Consider the following 21,538-nt stretch of genomic DNA (forward strand, 5'->3'; position numbering starts at 1 on the left):
CTTCAGAGAGCAGTTGGCCAAGCCGCTCTCTGCCTCTCTTCAAAGAACAAAGGGTCTTAATCTTTGCCAGCAGCTGATGGGTGAGCATTGTCTGCAAAAACCTCTTCCTGGCTCCCCACCTCTGCCATAGAGGCATATCTGTTCCCCATCTTCCTTTTTTCTAACTGATGCTGAATTGATCTTCACCTATCATTGCTCCTAGATGTCTGCTCAGTCCATTGAATTGCCAAAGTATACATACATAGTTCAAGAATGTGCAAATAGTAAACTCGGTGATCCTAAGTGAGGAATCCTAAGTAAGGATGATGCTGAGTTTGGTATTAGTATATATATGTGGCACCTGCAGCAAAACGTTGCAGTGTGTCATCACTTCTCAATATGAGTGCTTTTCAGAGTTTCAGCTGGTCTTTTCTTCCATGCAGAGTATTATACCCAAACCAAACCATTGGTCTATTTTTAGGATTCCCATTCAGGAATTTTTAAAAGTTCTATATGTCTGCAAACATTGGGTTCTCCCAGGCAGGTTGACACCTCCCTTTTGTTTCTCAGAGGCCGTTTTGGGTCCCATTTTTGTTGACACCCAGCACTTTAGTTTGCTATTAGAGGGAGTGATGAATTTTTTTATCTTTATACTTACTACTAAATTCACTAGTTTTAAGTACACCAACTTTTAGCTCAGTTTTCCTTTTTCAATAAATGATTATTTACCCTTTATACAAGACTATAATACATTCTATTTCTAAGATGCTAACGTTTCTGGGACAAAAAACGGCAAATTCATCTGAGACATCTGAAGGCAATCAAGTGTCTCTTCTCTCTTCCTACCACGTGCCTGGTTTTCAGTGGACAGAATATGTTCTCTGAATATCTCAGATAAGCAACACTTTGAGTTTTAATTATTATCTTTCTAATACATTTGAAGAAGGGTTGGTTGGGAAAGAGTCTAGGAGAACACTTACCATATGTTTCTCATTGACTCATGCAGCTCAAAGAAAATGAATGGCACACTAGACCACCCTGACCAACCGGACATTGATGCCATCAAGATGTTTGTGGGCCAGGTCCCACGGAGTTGGTCTGAAAAAGATCTGCGAGATCTGTTTGAACAGTATGGTGCTGTCTATGAAATAAATGTCCTGCGGGACAGGAGCCAAAATCCTCCTCAGAGCAAAGGTGAGAGTTCTCTCTTTTCTTTTTACTGGAGGTTTTGATCCAAAATCACTATACGTCTTATTGACACTTATTACTCTGAGAAAGCATGTCTTTGTGTTGTTTTGATACCACAATCCATGCATGATCTTCATATTACTGTATTTGGTATGGTAGCAAGAAAAGCAGATAGTAGGAAGGTTAGTTTAGATGTTTGTTGTTCTTCACATGCAGATGCAAACTTGGGCATGTCACTACATGTTGACAGTTTTATTATTGAGCTGTACCTGCATAGTTTGCTTATTTTATAGGTTTTCTCCAGAAAAAAACATAAATGTATGAAGTAGCCCTAAGTTGGAGGCATAATTCACATACTGTTATTCCATTTGGGTGTCTTGCTGATAAGATTCACAAGCAAGGAGTGTCCACTTGATGTCCATTGAAAAATTTTCTACAAGATTGATCTGTCTTTTGACCTGTGCAATTCAGTCTCAAAGTGTGAAACAAGGCTCTCAAGAGTTTTAGGACGTTGCCACAAAAGGTGTAAGCTCCTGAGGTGTAAGCTCCTGACCCCTCATCTACTTCTGCCTTGAACTAGTGACTGGGCCAGGAGGTAAGATTGTAGGGAAAGGTTTACTCTTAGTGTTACTACGAAGCATCTGATGAGTGAGAATAAGGTGCAACCATGAGCAGATAACTTGCAATAGTAAAAAGGGGGGGGGGGGGTTATCTGTTATATTGTGAATTCTGAAAATTAAAGTGTCATGCAATAGAATGAGACCTTAAAATCCAAATGTTCATAGTGAAGGATGTTGCTTCAAGATGCAGATAAAGGGGACACTTTTGCTCTCTCACTAAAAAAAGCTCCCTGCAAATTGGGAAAAGATACTATTGTATTCAGGACCCTGTAGTACCAACTTTCTACTTGTAGCACACCTTGTGATTCCCCCCCCCCAATGGCAAGCTGTTCAAAAATGTGATTCTCCTGCACAGTACATCTTATCATCTTATTCTGCTATATGTTAGATAAGGCCTAACTTATTTATATTCTTCAAGCATGAAGGTTAATACATGAAGTCATCTCCACACAGGGTAATATGGAACTTTAGTCATACTCTCCATACACCCATTGAAGATAAAAGTACCTTTACACCCATTGAAATAAATGGATTTAAGTTGGATATCACCAACAGTTTTAAAATATGGTGGTTAGGTATTACTTTACATTCCATAGTAAAATAACTGAAAGTATATTTGTATGGGCTCAAACATTTATGCTTTACTTTATACAAGAATAGTTGATTTCTGTTTTTGTGTGTAATTTTTATTGGGTTTTCTACACATCAAGTTAAACATTTTACAAACTTTGAAACATCCAATGACTTCCCTTCTCCTTCCATGGTTCCCATTACATATCATAGTTTCCTGCATATTTAACTATAACTATTCAAATAGTTGATTTATTGTTAGTTCAAGTTCTGCATACCTTCAACCTTGGGTCTTGTGCATACATAAGTCACTTATATAATTGGGGCTGAAGTATGTTAAATGGTGAAGGCATTAGAAACATTAATTTTGATATGAATCTTACCCATCAAAGATTCAGAATTCAGTTAGTGGCACCTTTTGGCTTAATGCATTCCGCTATCAAATAATATATGCTGGAATGGATGATTTTTATATGTTATGCATCATGTAACTTGTTTGCATTACAGGATGCTGTTTTGTTACATTTTATACCCGTAAAGCTGCACTAGAAGCACAGAATGCTCTTCATAACATGAAGATTCTCCCAGGGGTAAGACAATAGGCACCATCTATTTAATCTGCTCTTTCAATATTTCTGCATGAATCCACACTCAGGATGCCATCTTTTCTGGGATGGGGTATGTGGAGTCCCTTGGCTTGACTGATATAAATACAGGCGACTCCTCACCTACATGGGGGTTACATTCTGGGCCCCCACGTGCACAAGTGAAAAAACGTAAAGTGGGGAGTACCCTCTAAACACCCTCTAAACACCTTCTCTGCTGCTCTCTCTTCAGTCAGTACCAAAAATAATGTATCCACAGCTAGAATTGAAGCTCTTAGGCTGGCAGGAGGACATACGGGAAAGGGGTAGCTGCTGTTGAGCTATTCTGCACATCAGCTGTTAGGTGGGAACGCTGAGCAGCATAAACAAAGCCCTGCTGCATTTCAGGTGCTTCCTCTGCCTTCACTGACGTCCTCTTCAGGATTCGGGGAGAGTCTCCATGAGGACTCTCCAGCTCTCTCCCGCCATTTCCGGTTTGAATTGAATTACTGAATTATTTCCCGGCACCGCGTGTGAGTTGATTGTGCATAAGTGGGAAGACATCTGTACTGTCTTCTCTGTCCTCTGAATTAGTATCTGTAAAAATGGATTTATAGGTTCCCTGATTACAACAGCTTTGAAAGGAATGTATAGTTGTGGCTGGAGATGATTTACTCCCCAAACTTGATTTCCACCTCTGCACCACTCCCAATTCTAATTGCTTTACCTGTGTTACAGATGCACCATCCCATCCAAATGAAGCCAGCCGACAGTGAAAAGAATAATGGTAAGTGTATGTAAAACAGGCTTTTTTCAAATTAATAACAGTCTGTTATATGGAAAGTTCATTGATTTTGACTTAGAAAAAAGCATCCAAGTTACTAAAGCATCCTATATTACTACTGCCTTTGTGCAGTGCCTTTTGCTTTGCACTTAAGAAGTGAAAGAAGCTGATCCCTCTCCCTTGGTTGAGGAAATGCTAATAATACTTCTACAGGTTCAGCTTCAAGTTCTAAAAAACATATTCATTGCAAAGGCTTCATTGTGGTCCTAAAAGAAAAGGGGGAAAGCAATATATTTGCTTTCTCGGAATGATTTTGTTATCTGTGCTGCCTAGTGAATGAAGATAATCTCTGGCATATAGTTTTGCATCTAGAATTACAAGGCTGCTCTATATACACAACTTTCTTTTCTCTTACTGTAAACCCTTCTGTTCTGAAAGAAGATTATTGTCTTACATCATATGAAGATTTTTTTTAAAATGGAGCATTGTATTCAGGCTTGCAAGCTTGTTTCATACTGGAAATTACCTTGTAAAATCCACCTATATTAAAGGAGAAATCACTGTCTTATATTTATATTAAAAGGATGATCAATTTCTTAGTAATAAAAGCTGGTCAGTGTTTTTTGCACTGTAGACTACTTAAGCTTTTCATTTTCTGTGGTTTATTGATGTGTAATACATTCTTTGTTACAAATTATATAATTCTATAAAATACAAATATGTGCTCATTTGTCTATCAGCTTGTTCGAGAATGAACAAGTTGTTCATGGTTGAAATTCATTGTTTAAATTTTAAATATGGTTTTACATTTTTGTGTACTGGAACAGTTTACTAATATTGCCAACAAAAATATGCCAAGTAGCACTGTACAATGAGAAGATCTCTCTATGTAATCAGTTCTTAATCTAAGTGACAGTATCCAGTGCTCCTGTTCTGCTAGTGGAGTTACACTACAGAACAGAACTTGACTTCCTTTCCCCTACAGCCCCCCTGCCCCCTCAAGATCTGCTTCCAAGGGCTTGGGGGACCAGCTGGAGAAAATTTTGGGTGCATACGGTGAGGGTGTGCTTGTAGATAAACTCTGAAGAAATCTATTTATATAATTTTGCTTACTTCTTTAGTCAGGGCAGATAAGTGACTTCCCTTTTTGTTCTTCTCTTAGCTGTGGAAGACAGAAAACTGTTCATTGGGATGATATCAAAGAAGTGCAATGAAAATGATATCAGAATGATGTTTTCCTCCTTTGGGCAGATTGAAGAATGCAGAATTCTACGGGGTCCTGATGGCCTAAGTCGAGGTAAGCATGAGGAGCTGGTATGAAACTGTTGATTGTTTTAGAGATCTCTCACACCCAAAGTATCTTACTGGAAAGCATTTTAAATCTTTGAAGTCAGCAGAAGGTCCACCTGCGCTTTTTTTTGTAAAAGGTTTGTGTAAACTTAGCAAGTGAATTTGATCCTATTATCTTCCCAGGTTGTGCTTTTGTGACTTTTACAACAAGAGCTATGGCACAAACAGCAATCAAAGCAATGCACCAAGCACAGACCATGGAGGTAAGAAACGTTATTTAGAGTAACCGAGATAGTTTGCATTGAGCATTCACAGGCCTTAACGGTTGGAAAGAGCAGAAGGTTCTGTATGTGCAGCAATGCCAGATTTCTACAACTTTGAAGTTTTCAAAGTGTTGCGGTATTGTTTCTTGGTTTGAACCCCCACTGCTGGCATGCCCACACATATCTCCAATTTTATGAGAAATTAGATAAGATACATTAACTTTAAAACATGGGGAAACTGGGCTGGAACTCTGGAAGCTAGGAGATTGCTTTAATAAGATTGGTGTGTTTTTTTCTAAATGATCAGAGTTATTTGTGGCATTTGGAGGTAATGTATAAAGTTTAATTATGTGAATTGATATTGCAGGGATGCTCTTCTCCCATCGTAGTGAAATTTGCAGATACCCAAAAGGATAAAGAACAGAAGCGAATTGCACAGCAGCTCCAGCAGCAGATGCAACAAATCAGTGCTGCATCAGTTTGGGGAAACTTGGCTGGACTGAACACACTTGGACCCCAGTACTTAGCAGTGAGTTTCCCTGGCAGTTTCTGTGCAAAATCATTCGGTTTATCCACAATAATTACTTGTAGCAGAAGAATCCTTGTGCTGATGTTCTGTTGCAAAACTCAGTGTTTCATGGGCAAGTTGGTGAGTGTAGTTAATTAAGTTGCCATAATTTAACAGCATTCATATGCTCAGGTTGGTGAGGAGGGATCTGTCACAAGGTTTTCATTTGGCATAAATACAGAAAGGATCCTTTATTTTCTGTGTTTAGTATGTGTGTAGTGTTTTCTGTGGTGTGAGGCATTTTTGCAATTACACAATCAGTGACCCACTAGCCATGAATTGAGAGAGAACATTTTGCATGCAGTTGTGTGGGCAGTGAGATTTCACCCTTTTAATGGTATTTGGGAATGCCATTGCTTTGTGTGTTGCTTGATATGGTCATGTTTGAACAGTGGCTATTCCACTTAGGACGGCGCTCTGGCTGTGGTGTAGTGCGGTGTCTCCCAGAAGTGGAGCCAGCCCTCATTCTCACTCTTGTTCTGTTTTTGGTGTAATGTCTAGCTTTATTTACAGCTCCTTCAGCAGACAGCAGCTGCCTCCTCTGGAAATCTGAACACACTGGGCAGCCTCCACCCAATGGGAGGTGAGTGTTTTCTTCCCTTGCCCCTTGGAATCTGAAAGTAGGTTCAATGTCAGATTGAAAAAGAATCATGAGAAAGCTGTTAAGAAAGTGTGGTATGATATACTAATATCAGTGAAGATAGCTATTAGTTGCTTATGACAGAGAAGAGTCCGGAGTTGAATTTTTACTCTTCTCTCTCCAGTGCCTCTTCATTCTTTCTAGGGATTTTAATAATAGGAAAAATATTGCTTCACTTTATACAGTGAATTTCAAGCTGTGCTTCTTTAATTTTAGAATCTACATATGTCTAGCACAGTAGTGTGGATTTTCTGGGGGGGGGGAATCAATTGGAATTTTTTATTTTATATTTGGGAGGGGGGATTGAGTTTGCAATAGAAAATTTTCTAGAGTAACTTAATTTGTTTTTACTTGTATTTCATAAATATAGCTTTAAAAAATAGAAAATGGCATCAATTCATTGTTACTAATGAACCTATAAAATTAAGAATATTCACAGAAAAATAAAGCACCAGAAAACTGAATTAGAGGTGGGATGACAGGTTAATGTCAATACAGTGAATAAGGGGAAGAACATACAACTGTGTGGTCAGCATTGAATGTATACACAATATGAAACAAATTAATGTAGGTGTCTTGGTTTAGTTGTAGCTTTAGTTGTGATTACTGTATTGCAGGAGGTTGGACTAGATGACCCTTAGGATCCCTTCCAACTCTGCAATTCTATGAATCAGAATAATTTGAGTTCTGCTTTTTCCAGACGAGATACTACAGAGTTCCTCTTTAACGTGCTGCATTCAAAGGGATCTCAAGTCATTGGCAGTTGTAACTGGGAAATGTAGGACAGCATGATCAAGAACTCCTGCACCATTTAGGTTAAGTCCCTGGGGGGTGAAAGGAGCATCGAGGGTCATCTAGTCCAACCCCTCGCAATGCAGGAATCTTAACTAGATCATATATGTACAGATGGTCATCCAACTGCTGCTTAAAAACTTCCAAGGAAAAAGAGTCCACCACCTCTTGTGAGAGTCTGTCCTACTGTAGAATAGCTCTTACCGTCAGAAAGTTTTTCCTGGTGTTTAGGTGAAATTTTCTTTCTTGTCAATTGAATCCATTGGTTCAGTTCCTAACCTCCGTAGCAGGAGAAAATAAGCTTGTTCTATCTTCCATGTAACCTGCCATTAGATATTTGAAGATGGCTATCATATCTTCTCACAGTCTCCTCTTTATCAGGTTAAACATTCCCAGTGCCCTCATAATGCTTGATTTCCAGACCCTTTATCATCTTGGTTGCCCTCTGCACATGTTCTAGCCTGTCAGTATCCTTAAATTGTAGTGCCCACAATTCATCCCGATTTGCTTGCACCAGGCTTACGCAGATGTTAGACAATGTCTAGACTTCATTGATCATTCATTCTGATTTATTTGTGATGAGTTTTTATGTCAATGAACATTCATCCTGCATTCATCTTGAGTTGCTTGCAGAGTGGTGAAATATCTTCCCATTAATCCCACACTTTTTAGTGCATTTCCTTATCATTTTACTAACTGCAAAAGTCTGCTTTTGTCTGACCTTTGCCTTTGCTATGAATGTTGGAAGATTCAGGACAGATAAAAGAAAGTACTTTGTTACTCAGCACATAGTTAAAATATGTAACTCACTCCCACAGGAAGTCGTAATGGCCGCCAACTTGGATGACTATAAAAGAGGATTAGACAGATTCATGCAAGATAGGGCTTTCAATGACTACTAGCCATGATGGCTGTATTCTGCCTTCATGGTCAGAAGCAGTATACTGAATTCCAGTTGCTGGAAATTGCATGAGAGGAAAGTGTGTTTGCGCTCGGGTTCTGCTTGCAGGTTACTCACAGTCACCTGGTTGGCCACTGTGAGAACAGGATGCTGGATGAAATGGTCATTGGCCTGATCCAGCAGGCTCTCCTTACGTTGTTGCCCTGTAGGTGAGAATATTAGTTTTTTAAAAAAAATCTTGCATCAGGAATTTGTGGTGCTTGAGAATGTTAGGCTTCACTCTCCTCCATAAAGCAACTTCTGAATGCTGTTGGAGAAATAGGCTGCTGGGTTCACCAGTGATTTAGTGCTTAGTGGTACCAGAACAGAAACACTATTCATTGATGTGTTGCAGGATTGAATGCAATGCAGTTACAGAACCTAGCTGCATTAGCAGCTGCAGCCAGCGCAGCTCAGAGCACGCCAAGTGGTACCACTGCACTCAATTCTTCTAACAGCCCTCTAAGTGTGCTCACCAGTTCAGGTAAGAGAGCCATGTCTTGATATAATACAGTTTTGCATATCTTAAGGCCACACCACAATGAGCCAGCTACTCATTAAATCATAAGCTTTTTTGTGGGGAGACTTGATTAGTTCTGCCTCCCCAAAGCACCTTTCTGCTGTTTACACAACATGAAACAAATCAGTGTAGGTGCCTTCAGCATATGTGATAGAAGTGGGTATATGTTGCATCTGTAAATAAAATGCATTTCTGCTAAATATGTGAAGTAGTCCTCAAACATCGAAGCCACACAAGAAGGTGTTCTCCTGTGTTCTGATTCTCCAATTTTCAGCTTGCTTTAGATTATTGCAGGGTCAAGTGGAATTGAGAGAAGGGTTGCATATCATAATTAGTTGGGAGAAGATAATTTGCATTCTGATCACAGATGTAGGCACATTAGGCCACATATTGGCATTTCCTAAGTGCAGTGCTGTACTTTGATACATGGAAATGAATGGTGACTTTGAAGGAAATTAAGGGATTTCATTCAAGGACTTCATGAGAGAGAATGGAAACTAAAGTGGTCTCAGTTATCTAGCAAGCCTGATGCCAGAGTAGGAGTGGGAAACGGTTTTCAACCTGAGGGTCACATTCTCTCATGGGCAGCCTTCTGGGGCCTGCATACCAGTGATGAGTGGGATAATGGATGTGACTCTTTATCTTTGTACAGTAGGCTACAGTCCAGTCACGCAAAAGGTCAGATGTTTCGACACATGCATCTCTCCATCCAGTCAAGCAAGAGGTATTATTACAGTTTAAGGACACATTCCAGCTAGGCAAGAAGAACTAGAGGAGGGTGTGGAGCAAGGCTTTGAAGGTCTGTGACCTGTGAAGAGCCCTAACAGCCTGATAGAGAGGCCTGGACGGCCACATTGGTCCTGTACCAGACATCCCCCACCTCTGTGCTAGAGTGTAGGAAAGGGGGAGTACTTGGGAACTGATTGGGTATATCATGATCAACTACTGAGCAGTCAGCTGTTCTGAGGTAGTAGAACTCAAATGTCAGTAATGCAGCCTGGTACAAATTCATGTCAGATCAGCTTCCATTGTGCATGCATCAACATGTGTAGCTGCCAGTTGATCAGGGCAAGTATGCCCAGCCTCTGTTGAGCAAGGCACCCAATACTGTGCAGGTCCCTACCCAGAGGTCTCATTTCTACTGTGGTTTTCAAGCAGGTTACCAAACAACAAAGGTCCCTTCTCAGCAGTCCTGCTGGTTTTTTATTTTCTCCATACACCATACAAATGAGAGAGACTCCATCTCTCAAGGCATCTGTTCATTTCAGAGATTCTGAGGAGAAAATTGTTGATGACCTCAAATAATAGCTGGCTTGTAAACTATGCCAACATTTGTGGACCCCTGCCTGCCTTAGTGTTACCAGTGAAACAGGCTTTGAGGTTTGCACCCCCAAGATTAACATGTACTAATATGCTCAGAGTTCCATACGATAAAGTAAAACATGATTAAATCTGAATTTTCTGAGGTCATATGAGTTTACAGCTGGTCAGATTCCAGGGCTTCCATTTTGTATCAAAATACACTGCTGTACACAATTGGGGAATTTTAAGTTTTGGTATTTTAACTATCCTTGGTATAAATTACTGAAACCTTCAATGCAACATTTTTTAATGAACATTTTGGAGAAAGTAGTAAGATGTGATTGTGTTGGAAGCAGCTATTGGTGTCTAATGCTTTCATTTTAATAGCAGGATCATCACCCAGTTCCAATAGCAGCTCCTCTGTTAACCCAATGGCTTCTCTTGGAGCACTACAAACACTGGCAGGGGCTACTGCAGGCCTCAACGTTGGCTCTTTAGCAGGTATGTTTAGCATGAAGAAAAGAATGAGCCCTTTGTTCCGGTTGCCTCTCAGCTTCCCTTAATAATAACATGATTTTAAAACTGGTTGACAAATCAATCACTGATATTTATTCAAATTTTCTGCTTAGGAATGGCAGCCTTAAACGGTGGACTAGGCAGTGGTGGTCTCTCAAATGGCACAGGGAGCACTATGGAGGCCCTAACTCAGGCTTACTCTGGGATCCAGCAATATGCCGCTGCAGCTTTGCCCACACTTTACAACCAGAGTCTGTTAACGCAGCAGAGTATTGGTGCAGCTGGAAGTCAAAAGGAAGGTAGGTGAAAGACAGTGGCGGGAAGGTTGGTCCTGTGGGAGCTAGAGTCCTGTACTTTTGCAAGAGAGAGAAACAATAGAAACCACAGACAAACATTATGTTAAAATATCAAATATTTTGGCTCCCTGGCCTCAAATGGCTAATGTACATAGACTGTTTCTACTAGCCTTTGACTATTGTTACACATCCAGGTACACACACACTCTCTCTTTCTATACATACATACATACATACATACATACATATTCCTTTCACTGGGCTAACAGGTGCATTTAATTTTGAAACCCTTCATAATTTTTGTTTTTATCCCTTCTTTTAGAATCTTTAACAGTTCTAGATTCCTGGGAAAGTAGGGAATAGTTTTTATATTTCAAGCAGTGCATTTCATACACAATAACTTCAGTCTGTACAACAGTCTAGTAAGGTGGTAGGACACTGAATTTATTGAAAATGTAGAGAGCATATTGGTGTGCTCATGGTAAATGCATCATTGATGACTGGCTTTGAAAGGAAGGTGTAGGAACTTGGAAGCTAGTTTTGTGCCCACATAATTAGCTGTAAAGATTCATTTCACATTTGTATGAAGTTGTGAGATTTTTTCCCCCTACCTGCTGAAGACATGATTTAGAAACTAAGACTGAAAAGACATACTTTTAAAAGCTGCAGCTTTTTGGCAGGAAGTGGACAGATTTTTCACTGACAGAGCCAAGTTTGAGTTGAATGACTCTTAGTACTCTGGAACTATCCCTAGCTCTTGAGAATTGAATGGGTTTTGATCTCTGCTTCAATATTAATAGCCAAAGAGTTGTGCTTTCTTTGAATTTTTCTCTAAATGGATATTTTCAAGGTCCAGAGGGAGCCAATCTGTTCATCTACCACCTCCCCCAGGAGTTTGGGGACCAAGATTTGCTGCAGATGTTCATGCCTTTTGGGAATGTTGTCTCCGCCAAGGTTTTCATTGACAAGCAGACTAATCTGAGCAAATGTTTTGGTATGTTGGGTATATTTTGCATAAATGTTCTTAATTCCTTTCCTTAAGATAAAATAATATAAAATCAACTTTTGTGTGCCTAGCTCTTCACTGCTGTGTGAGCATGATAGAATAACATGAACTACTTGTATCTCTCGATACCTAGCTTAATGAGATTCAGACCATAAAGATTTGTTTTGCTACATTGTAGGATTTTGCCCCTTCATGAAGTAATATCTGATGAAACCTCTTTGATAACTTGATATTCACCAGTTCATTGATATCTTTACTCACCAGTTGGTATGCAGCCCACGAACCATAAAGCTTGGCCTGACCTATGCTTGACAACCCACCCCAATATTTCTTCATGTGTTTAACTTATTTCAAACACATGAAACACCTTTTGTAGATGTAAGAGTCTTGTTCTGCCAATTTTGAACCAACCTATCACATCATTGCCTCCCCCCTTCTGTTCTAATGTAGATTGTTTTGACACAGTGGCTTATGTGTAGATTCATTGTGGAGGCCGGTGATGTCCTCCGGTATGTAACATAACTTATTCTAGCAGAAGTAAACATGAAAAGAACAGTTAATAACTGGTACATGTTTAGTATGACATCAAAACTTTATCCTAGTTACCCTTTCAATTACCTTCTTAATACTAGAATTTCTGTGCTATCAGACAGGTCCTCTTTTTGGCATTTTCAACACAATTCCTAGATTTTTCCAGACCTAGGTAGGTAGCAAAACAAGGTTTATGAAACCCTTTTGGATCAGCATATGGTGTTCTATGTTTTCACGGAGCTTTTCAGTTCCTTCCATCCCACAGTAGTCTGTCAGAGGCCTTTGAGAATGGCACTCCAGGAGGCACCAGGGGCTGCTTCCAAAAGAGAAAATAGACACTACCACCATATCTCACTCACACTCACACCTCACTACGTAATAAACTGTTAGTTTTCTATTGCAGTGCACTATTGGCCTTGCTTAACATTATCTTATAGTCTTGTGGCTTTGAGTCCTGACTACTTACTCAGTTCTATGCAATTCCCATTGACATTGGTGGTACTTGCATGTATTTAACTGGGTATATAATTGCAGGCAGGTATATTTAGTGCTGATGTGTTTTGCCTTCCTGGGAACAGAATTTTAAAGGGAACTTGACAGAATCCTCCTATGCTCTGCAATTTGGTGATTAAAATGCCTATTTGTTCAATCTCCAAACACACTACATGGTTGTAGCCTTCAGCATTGTACTGAATTCAGCCATTTCCCTATTTATACTCACTAACACTTAACGTTTTACCAGCTGTCTGCCACTAGTCATCTCAGCTCTTCTTAACACAGCACCCTGTCTGGTGGTCACAATCCCTGTCTGTACTGGGCTAATAAATACCGTACTGAACTTAATGTTTAGAAGCAGCTGGAGCAGAGCTTCAAACTCTGCAACTTACACTTACACTTGAAATATCATTGTTATGTAAGAAGTCATTTACAATAGCTCAGAAAAGCACCTGAGTACTTTTTCGTTTGAGTCATAAGGAAACTGGCTTCACTTGTGATTTTTTTTATTTAAAAAAATCATAGCCGTCTTATATTCTCTAAATATAAACCTATGAACAGTTCATACACTTCATGGTTGCAGTACCAATGCAAGCACAGATGATGATGTCAATATTCAAAAACGGAATACGTTATTCCCACTCCACTCTGACCATAAATGTTTTAAATGTATGTTTTCCTTTTCTTAGGTTTTGTAAGTTATGACAATCCAGTCTCTGCACAGGCTGCCATCCAGTCAATGAATGGATTTCAAATTGGCATGAAGCGACTGAAAGTACAGCTCAAGCGCTCTAAGAATGACAGCAAGCCATACTGAGCGCCCCTCCCCTCTGGAACTGGAGTGAGAAGGATCTTCTGGTAAGTTGGGGAGGAGTGCGCCTGGTGATTCAAAAACTCTTTAAGGCTGTATTTTTACAGTCACAGAAGCTGATTGATGTCATTCTAACTGGCACATCTTCCCCTGAAGACTCGGCTGCAGCCTCTACTGAGAATTCTTCGGATGGAGGACGAGTTTGTGATTCTGTTTCCAGTGTTTTACTTTGGAGTTTAGGTGCCATATTGCTGATTATTATTTTTTTTAAGTTTGCTGTGTTTGTAACCAGTGTGTTTTGAGAAGGACCAATGCCAGTCACCTTGGGGAGATGGGGAGATACCAGGTGCAATTGGAACTGACACTGCATGACTTAGACTTAAGAAGGAGAAAAGACCTATTGCCAGACCCCAAGTTATATTCATGAAAAGAGGGAGGGAGAAAATCTGAATCCAAATCACTTGGTGGCTGGTTAGTGAACAGACCCTCAAGGAACATTGCCAAATCCTCATTTGCCCAGCTTTACTTAATTAATGCCTTACGGGAGAATGTTATACTGAATCAGTCACTAGGGTGGGAGAAAAGTAATTGGGCGAACAGATTCATGTATTAAAGGAAAACTGCAGTAATTATGAGTGTGTGGTCAGCTTACAAAATGATCCAATTATGTTTCTAGAGCAAACATTTACACTCCAGCCAGAACAACCTTTTAAAAATTGGATACTTCCAATTTTCCAGTATTTGTTGTTTAATGGAAACTAGGCAATTTATAATGGAGGTATACATCTTAGTCACACGATTTGCTCATGATCTGCTGCAAATTCTTTGTCTTGATTGAATTTCCTTTGCGGCTTCTGCCCCAGTTTTACATCTTGTACATAAAGATGTTACTAGAATCAATGTTCATAAAGCACTATTTAAATCCTAAGTACTAAACTGACAGATGGCTTCTAAATAAGCTCATGGTTCTTTGATTTCTGACATTCTGCTTTTTTGCGCACACTCTTTAGCTGAACATCCAGAATAATTCTGCCCCAAAGATCACATTTTTTGCTTATATAGATTGATTTTTCGTATGTTGCTATTTTGCTACATTGCAGTTTTCCTTTGAGTGCATGTGCCAATATAAAACACAAAGGGCTGAATCTGCTGCACAGGATCTTGATCCTGCTATTGTTTATACCCAGTATATTTTAACTCACAACTCAGATTCAGAATTCTTCCCCTTCTAATACACGCTTAATTTTTTCCACACGTATGAATTTGCCAAAATGTTAAAGGGTGGTTTTGGTTTTTTTGTACACACTGATGACATGGGACTAAAGGGAACTTTGACATTCTGGCCTCAGCCATGGCAAGAAGTCAGTGTAGAAGTTAGCTCTAAAGCTACAAAAAGCCACCTCTACCTGTGAGGAAATGAACGGTGTTATATATAGATTCACTGCATTCCTGTGTCCTCAGTTTATTCGTCTCTTTGGCCCCATTTGATTACAATGTTTTTTTTCACAGCACCCCAGTCAACCCACAAATTTTGTGTTTGGGAATCATGTGTTTAGGGGAGCAGGGAGCAGTTTTTTTCTTGTTTTTTTTTTAAAGGCTTTCAGTTCACTCTGTCAGGAAGAGCCACAAGGCTTGTTGAGCCTGAAATGCCATTTAAGAATGTGCCAGAAACTTGGAAATCAAACATAACCAGGGACTGGGTCCCCTGGTGTATCAAACCTCAGAAGTATAAGATGTATTGGGCCTTCCTTCTCAGGTTCAAGTAATATTTTTCTCGTGAATTTGGAAGTATTGTTGATGCAAACTGTCAGTATTATAAAGCACATAGAATGGTGGCAAAAACGTTGAATGGTCAGATTGCCAAATTTCCCATTTATGCTGGCATATGGTACCCTTCTGTGTTCAGTATTTGGGTCTATTCAGAAGCATATGCATACATTTAGGTGAACTGTATACATTTGAATTTTGTGCACTAGGAAAAGTTGTGTCCTGATATTCTGAGTTGGGGGGAGAATTGGAGTGTTGAGGCTTCCAGAGTTGTCATGGGATTTTTTTAAAAAATAAATAAATATACTTTTCGGGGGGGTCATGGTTGGGAGCAGCTGCTCCATTTGCAACCTGATATAACCAAGAATGTTGTTTCTATTTTTATAGAAGTTTTATACTGCTCCAGGGTGGAGAATATTTATTATCTAAATTATTTCACTGGAAAAAACAGGGTTTTGCATAATCCTGAATGTGATTGTGTTACACATACATACAGCAATGTGCATGAGTGAAACTACTGACTTTCAGTGACCTGTCTGCAGTTGGAAAAGCTGCTAAGTAGGAAAAGAATTAATGCTGTGAACTAGTGGAGAGGGAAAGCTGTGCTCAAGTTTCTCTATAGTCACTTCTCCCAGTACTTCCTCTCCCCTGCTCCCTCAGTTACATTTTTCTTTTTCTTTTGACTACCCAAGTTAGTTTTCTGTGAATTACCTGTTTGGTCGCCCTTTTATTTAGTGTCTATAATATTCCTAAACAGTATATATGCTCTCATCATGGAAACTGTGAGGCAAATCACCTCCTGTTAAATTAACATGACAGCAAGTGGGTATAGATGGTTTTGTAATCTGATTTATGCAAGTGCTCTCATCCCACATGAGAATTGCCAAAGTAAGCTTTCCAGGTTAAATTCCAGAAATCAGGACTCTGGTGTGTCTTGGCAAAATTGCTGCACCTTCCATGCTGGTGCTCTGAATTACTTTTAACTAGAGGACATTAACCCCACATGCCTCTCCCCTCCCTCAGTTTAATTCTGATCTGCCCATTCATACTTTTCAAAACAAGTAATAAAACTAAGTCTCTGGAGTAGGTTCTCTATTGGCAAGGAAATCACACACACAAATTCAGCTTTCCACTTTTAGGATTAGGGCCTATCTGTCACGTTGTGGGTGGTTCTGCATAGTTTTTAATTTCCTCCATCCTTTTTCCTTTCCAAGTTTGAACAGATCCTTTGACATAAAACCCTGAATGTTACCTTGTGGCCTATCTCTCTGTAGGACACCAGATTATTATCTATGTTTGATTCAATTTGACAAAGGAATCAAATTGGAAAGCACAACCAATTTTAGTTGTTCTTTATTAAGAAATGCAGGCTGCTATGTATCAACTTAAGTTGTGTTTAACCTAAAACAACCATAGATGTATTTTAGATTAAAACAAGTTCTCAGAATAAATTGAGTGTCTGGTAACATGCAGAGACAAATCTGGAATCAATAAAAGAAGAAACGTTGAACTGAAAAGTATTTTGGGCAGACTTTGGCATTCCTGTGGCATATCAGCACCCTCCCCAAAAAAGCCTTATTCTTGTAATAAAAAAGGCTCTCAACAACTGCTGATGAATTTGCCTCACAAAACACTGCATTTCCTCTGTAACATTTTAACTTGAGTAAATATATGTATATCCTTCAGCCTTGTGAGTGTGTCCTTGGGGGCGGGGAGAGACAGAATCTACTTTTCAGATTCTGCTTGTTGTACATGTTAAGATCAAAAATCTAAGACAGTAGAATAGCTTAGCACTTGTAAACAGAAGCTCAGTTTTCATTTGGGAATTCATGCACACAAATAGAAAAATAAACTTTTTAACACTGAAATGAAATGCAACCATATGTTTTTAATCAGAATATTATATGCCTTTAATTATAATTGGAATAAAAGTTAGGTAAACCTAAGAAGCCTGCTTTTTCCAGTAATCACATGCTGCCTCAGACAGTTTTCCATGTCATTAACAAAATGCTTAAATGTATTTGTCATGCAAATCACATCTCTTGTGTTGTGCCCTTATTGGAGATTCTATCAATTCTGAGAAAATGTCAAGATGCTCAGACAAAATTCCTTCCACTCAAACTGGTAACAGTGACTGTAGAACTTATGAGAGCCCAGAATTCCACCTCACAAAGTCAGGGAGAAGGATTTATTTATTGAAAAAGTTGCAAACGTTTATTTGTAGGTATTAAATAAAAAGGGCTCAGCTGAGGCAAGTCTTGACTTGCAATAAAGTCTTAATTCCTTCCTATTTCATAAGGGTTTCACTTCTATTTATGTATCTTATGTCATTTTTTGGTTCTAAAACCAACAGCCAGTATCCTTGTTTCCTAAAGAATAGCTGAAACAGAGGATGGATTTCTTAGGCTACTACTGCCTATGTATGTCGCATGATAGGAAAGAAGAAAGTATAATCAACCATCAACCCCAGTGATTCCTCCTGTGAAACCCATCTCTTAAAATCACCCTGGAACCACATTTTATGGATTCAAGATCTAACAGAGGGGGAGTTCTGTGTTGTCTTCCTCAAGCAGAGGTAGCAGGAACACTGGCTCAGGGCTGTGGTGAATGCACAGCTGTCTGTATGCCACTAAGCCATAGTCCATTCTGTAGCTAGTGTCTAAAAGGAAATCCCAGGCCTCTACTTCTATCTGGTTTCTGGTAGTTTTGATATTTATTTGGTGTCTTATGCACTTGAACTTTTACTTGTTTGTTGTTGGCATGTGCTGCCCTTCCCTGTCAACTCCCCTCCCCAAGAGGTCTCATTGTACAGTGCCCATTCTTGTCCTCTCTTTCTCACTCTCACTCTCTTTCTCTCTCTGTTTGGATGTACTGCTCTGTGTAACTCAGTGGGTCTCCTTCTTTCTGGTTTGTTTTTTTTTCTAGATTCCTGCCGTTTGTTCATCGTTGTGCCTAAAGCATGTCGATGTGGCGTTCAAGTACATCGTCCAAATCCTTGTCTCTTCAGCTTCTCTGATGCTTGAACTCTCACCTTTGACCTTGTGTTGACTTTTTGATGCTGATGTGTATTTTTATTATGTTTGTTTCTTTTCTTTTCTTTTTTTTCTTTTTTGTGCTGCCAAATTGGTTTTGCTAGAAAGACTGCTGAAGGGGAATATTTAAACTTGCATTTGAATATAAAAGAATTCTATTTTTCTAGAACTTCGTAAGATAACCACTTGATTTTGTGATTCTGATTCTTTGTAACTGTCTTCAGAGCAGCCTTGCTAGCATACCTCGTGGAGTATTGTATTTCTGTGAACATACAGCCAATCACTTTCTAGGCTTAGTTTTTTCTGTGTGCTTAGTTTTAAAACAAATCTTTGAAGGAAAAGGTAAAATGATGCGACTTTAAAATTTTAGGAGGCTTCTGGTCACATTTTGCTGAATCTATTTTCTGTGCTTGAGGAGACAGCATGTATTCTTTGACTTGAGTAGCCTCAGCAGAAAACACTTGAACTACACTTTCTCCTGATTGTAGCTGCATTTTTGCCCTGGCACTTACTGTTTTTTCCTTCCTGTGTGATTATCAGCCTTTGTCTGCAGTGAAATTTAATCAAAGTTGATGTTGTATTTTGTTAAACCCTAGCATGCTTAGTTTTTTGTAACTACAGTATCCTCATTAAAATGTGAGATTTTGTTTTTTTTTTCTTTAAAAACTCAAATAACGCCCTTGTAAACGTTTTGCATGTTTCCTGCTGTGTTCTTCACAACCTTGTGTATATAAACACCCTTCACCTCTGTTTTCTATAGTTTGTGCAAAAACTGAGTAATTCAATAGGTTTCAGATCTATCCTTTTTTGGATGCCAGACTTGTGGTCATATGTCACGTAATGACATCTCCTGTGCATTTAGACTGCTTTACACGATATCTGCACCTTGCTCTATCATCACAGCTATTGAAAGGTCTCAGGGGGCTTGATTGCACTGTTCATGTGGTGGCGGCGGCAGGGATAGAAGGAAAGGTGTGGGGTGTTTGCAGTAATATTGCTCCTAAGATCCATTGGAGCTAAAGCTCTTTTGGGGTAGCCTTAATTTGTACCTCTTGTTTTAATATGTGGCTTGCTTTGTGAGGTTTGGCACCATTAAAGCTCAGTGGATGGAAGCTTGATTGCTCTCCAGTCTTTACACTTGAAGTATCACGTTCTGCATATCCCATAGAAGGAATCTGTAAGTTTAGGCACAGAACTGCTGACTCTTTCCCCATGCGACAAGCACAATATAACAGCCTAATAGCTGTTGCCTGAACAGGGTACCAACCCCGGCTCCTTTTCTCAGGGGCCTTAGCTGGGGGATGATCTCTACAGAGATTTTTTTTTAAGTTCTTAAATTGGGTAAGGAGTCATGCAGTCTTTCTTTCTTTTTTTCTGGCCTGATGAAGAAATAGCACGGATTATCCTTCTCTGGGAAGCATGCTTCAGCCTTCCTGCATAAACAACCTACTGTAGAAGCTGAGACTTAGTACTGGGTTTCACAGCACCTGCAAGAAACTCCTGTGGTAGGTGCCTAATCACAAGGGGCAAAGGGTTGGGGAAGCTATAAAGGAACTTCAGACAGGAGAAAGGAATGTGAGCAAAACTTCATAGAGTAGGGATGTATGGGAGACCTGTCTCTAGGCCATATGGAGTGTTCTAGTCTTTAGGACAAAAAAAATCCTGCTCCATTGTTGGGTGGGTAATATTTCTCCATGCTTGTTAGATAAATATGCATAGGTAGCTGTTCCCTCAACCTTGTGATCGTCACCTTTTGAGGGTGAGAGTTGCTTGCAAAGAGATGGCTGCAATATCTGGGTATACACAGCTGTGAGATAGTTGCTCTTGGGCTCACAGTCGCAATGCACAGGGATGTCTGATGGCAGGGAATGTGAGACCCTGCAGTGTATTGATTAATTTTGCCAATACATTTCTTTACAATGCGCATATAGTTTCATGAGGAACTCTGGGGGAGCCTGTGGGGAAAAAAATCTCTGGAGAAAACCAAAATGCCAAACGTTGGATGTTCCTTTTCTTCTTTCCTTTCTTTCTTTGGTTGTTTTAATTATTCTGTGGTGGTTTTAATGAATTTGAGACAGTAACGCAGCAGCTGCCTTTTATTTCTGGCTGCTTTTTGTGAATAATTTAAAAAAGAAAAGAAAATTTACATTTTGGAAACAAACCTGTGGGCTTTTTTATTGGTACACACATTGTATTTAACACTAGGGGTTTTGTACAGTTTTTTGCCTTTTCTACTAGAAAACAATGTAAAGTGATTCACAAATGTGACAAGAAAACAAATTGCCACTATGACCAAATGTAGAGTCTGTTCTGCAGTAACAGGATTTAATCAACTCAAATTTGTGATTCTGTTGTAGCAATGCTTTTCTTTCCTTGTTTGAGCTGTTCCTTTTTTCTTGTTTGATTTGCAAAATGTCCTTTTTGTGTGAAATTGTGTTGTACCCTGTAGAAAATTATGGCTTTTACTTTAATGGTTTAAAAACAGAAGCACATGTTGCTTTTCTGATCACGGAGTTTGTGTAGTGGATTTAAAAATGAAAGTTTTGTTAAAGTTTGGAACAAGCGAGTATGTATTAAGGAATTTTCTTCCTTTTGTGTGTGGTTTCTTTTTGTCCCACTGGGGAACCTAATGCCGTTTTAATTGCACAGACACACAGACAAGAAGTCATTTTGTATATGCCAAGTGTGGTACCTCCCTTTGTTTATTTGCTATTAAACTGTTTGAGAAGAATTTTCTGTGTCATTCTTGTTTTTGCTTACACATGACTGGCTAGTTGGGTACATGAATTCTAGAATATGGGAAGGAGGACTGCTCTGAATGCCAAGACTAGAAGACAGAATAAAATTTCTTAATTGTATAAACATGGGTGTAGCCAGGATTTATGTTAGGGGGGAGCAGGCTTTTGTTAGGAAGGAAGAACCTCAGATATATATTGATGTTTATTGATTTTGATTGATTTAGGGGGCAGCTGCCCCTCGCCTTGGCTACATCCATCTGTATAAAGCAGTGGCCTAGTGTTCATAATACACCTTGTAATCTGTCC

The 21,538-nt window shown here is 39.3% G+C and overlaps 1 protein-coding gene across 15 annotated transcripts in view; it reads left to right on the top strand.

Annotated features, from left to right (window-relative positions):
• The window catches only part of CELF1 (CUGBP Elav-like family member 1), a 39,873-nt gene extending 18,648 nt beyond the window's left edge, over positions 1–21,225 (top strand). For 2 of the 15 annotated variants that reach the window (XM_033147874.1, XM_033147946.1), the window contains 12 exons: positions 986–1,173; positions 2,865–2,947; positions 3,680–3,728; positions 4,888–5,022; positions 5,199–5,278; positions 5,646–5,807; positions 6,348–6,429; positions 8,574–8,702; positions 10,428–10,541; positions 10,670–10,855; positions 11,691–11,846; positions 13,574–15,080. In XM_033147874.1, the coding sequence (XP_033003765.1) occupies positions 986–1,173; positions 2,865–2,947; positions 3,680–3,728; positions 4,888–5,022; positions 5,199–5,278; positions 5,646–5,807; positions 6,348–6,429; positions 8,574–8,702; positions 10,428–10,541; positions 10,670–10,855; positions 11,691–11,846; positions 13,574–13,701 (1,492 nt within the window). In that variant the 3' untranslated portion in view covers positions 13,702–15,080. Of the gene's footprint in view, positions 1–985; positions 1,174–2,864; positions 2,948–3,679; positions 3,729–4,887; positions 5,023–5,198; positions 5,279–5,645; positions 5,808–6,347; positions 6,430–8,573; positions 8,703–10,427; positions 10,542–10,669; positions 10,856–11,690; positions 11,847–13,573; positions 15,081–18,387 lie in introns of those variants that run through there. The other 13 variants (XM_033147880.1, XM_033147887.1, XM_033147906.1 and 10 more) reach the window with 13 other exon arrangements.
• The last annotated feature ends 313 nt before the right edge of the window (positions 21,226–21,538 follow it).

The sequence above is a fragment of the Lacerta agilis genome, chromosome 1 (genome assembly GCF_009819535.1).
Source record: "Lacerta agilis isolate rLacAgi1 chromosome 1, rLacAgi1.pri, whole genome shotgun sequence".
NCBI lineage: Eukaryota > Metazoa > Chordata > Lepidosauria > Squamata > Lacertidae > Lacerta > Lacerta agilis.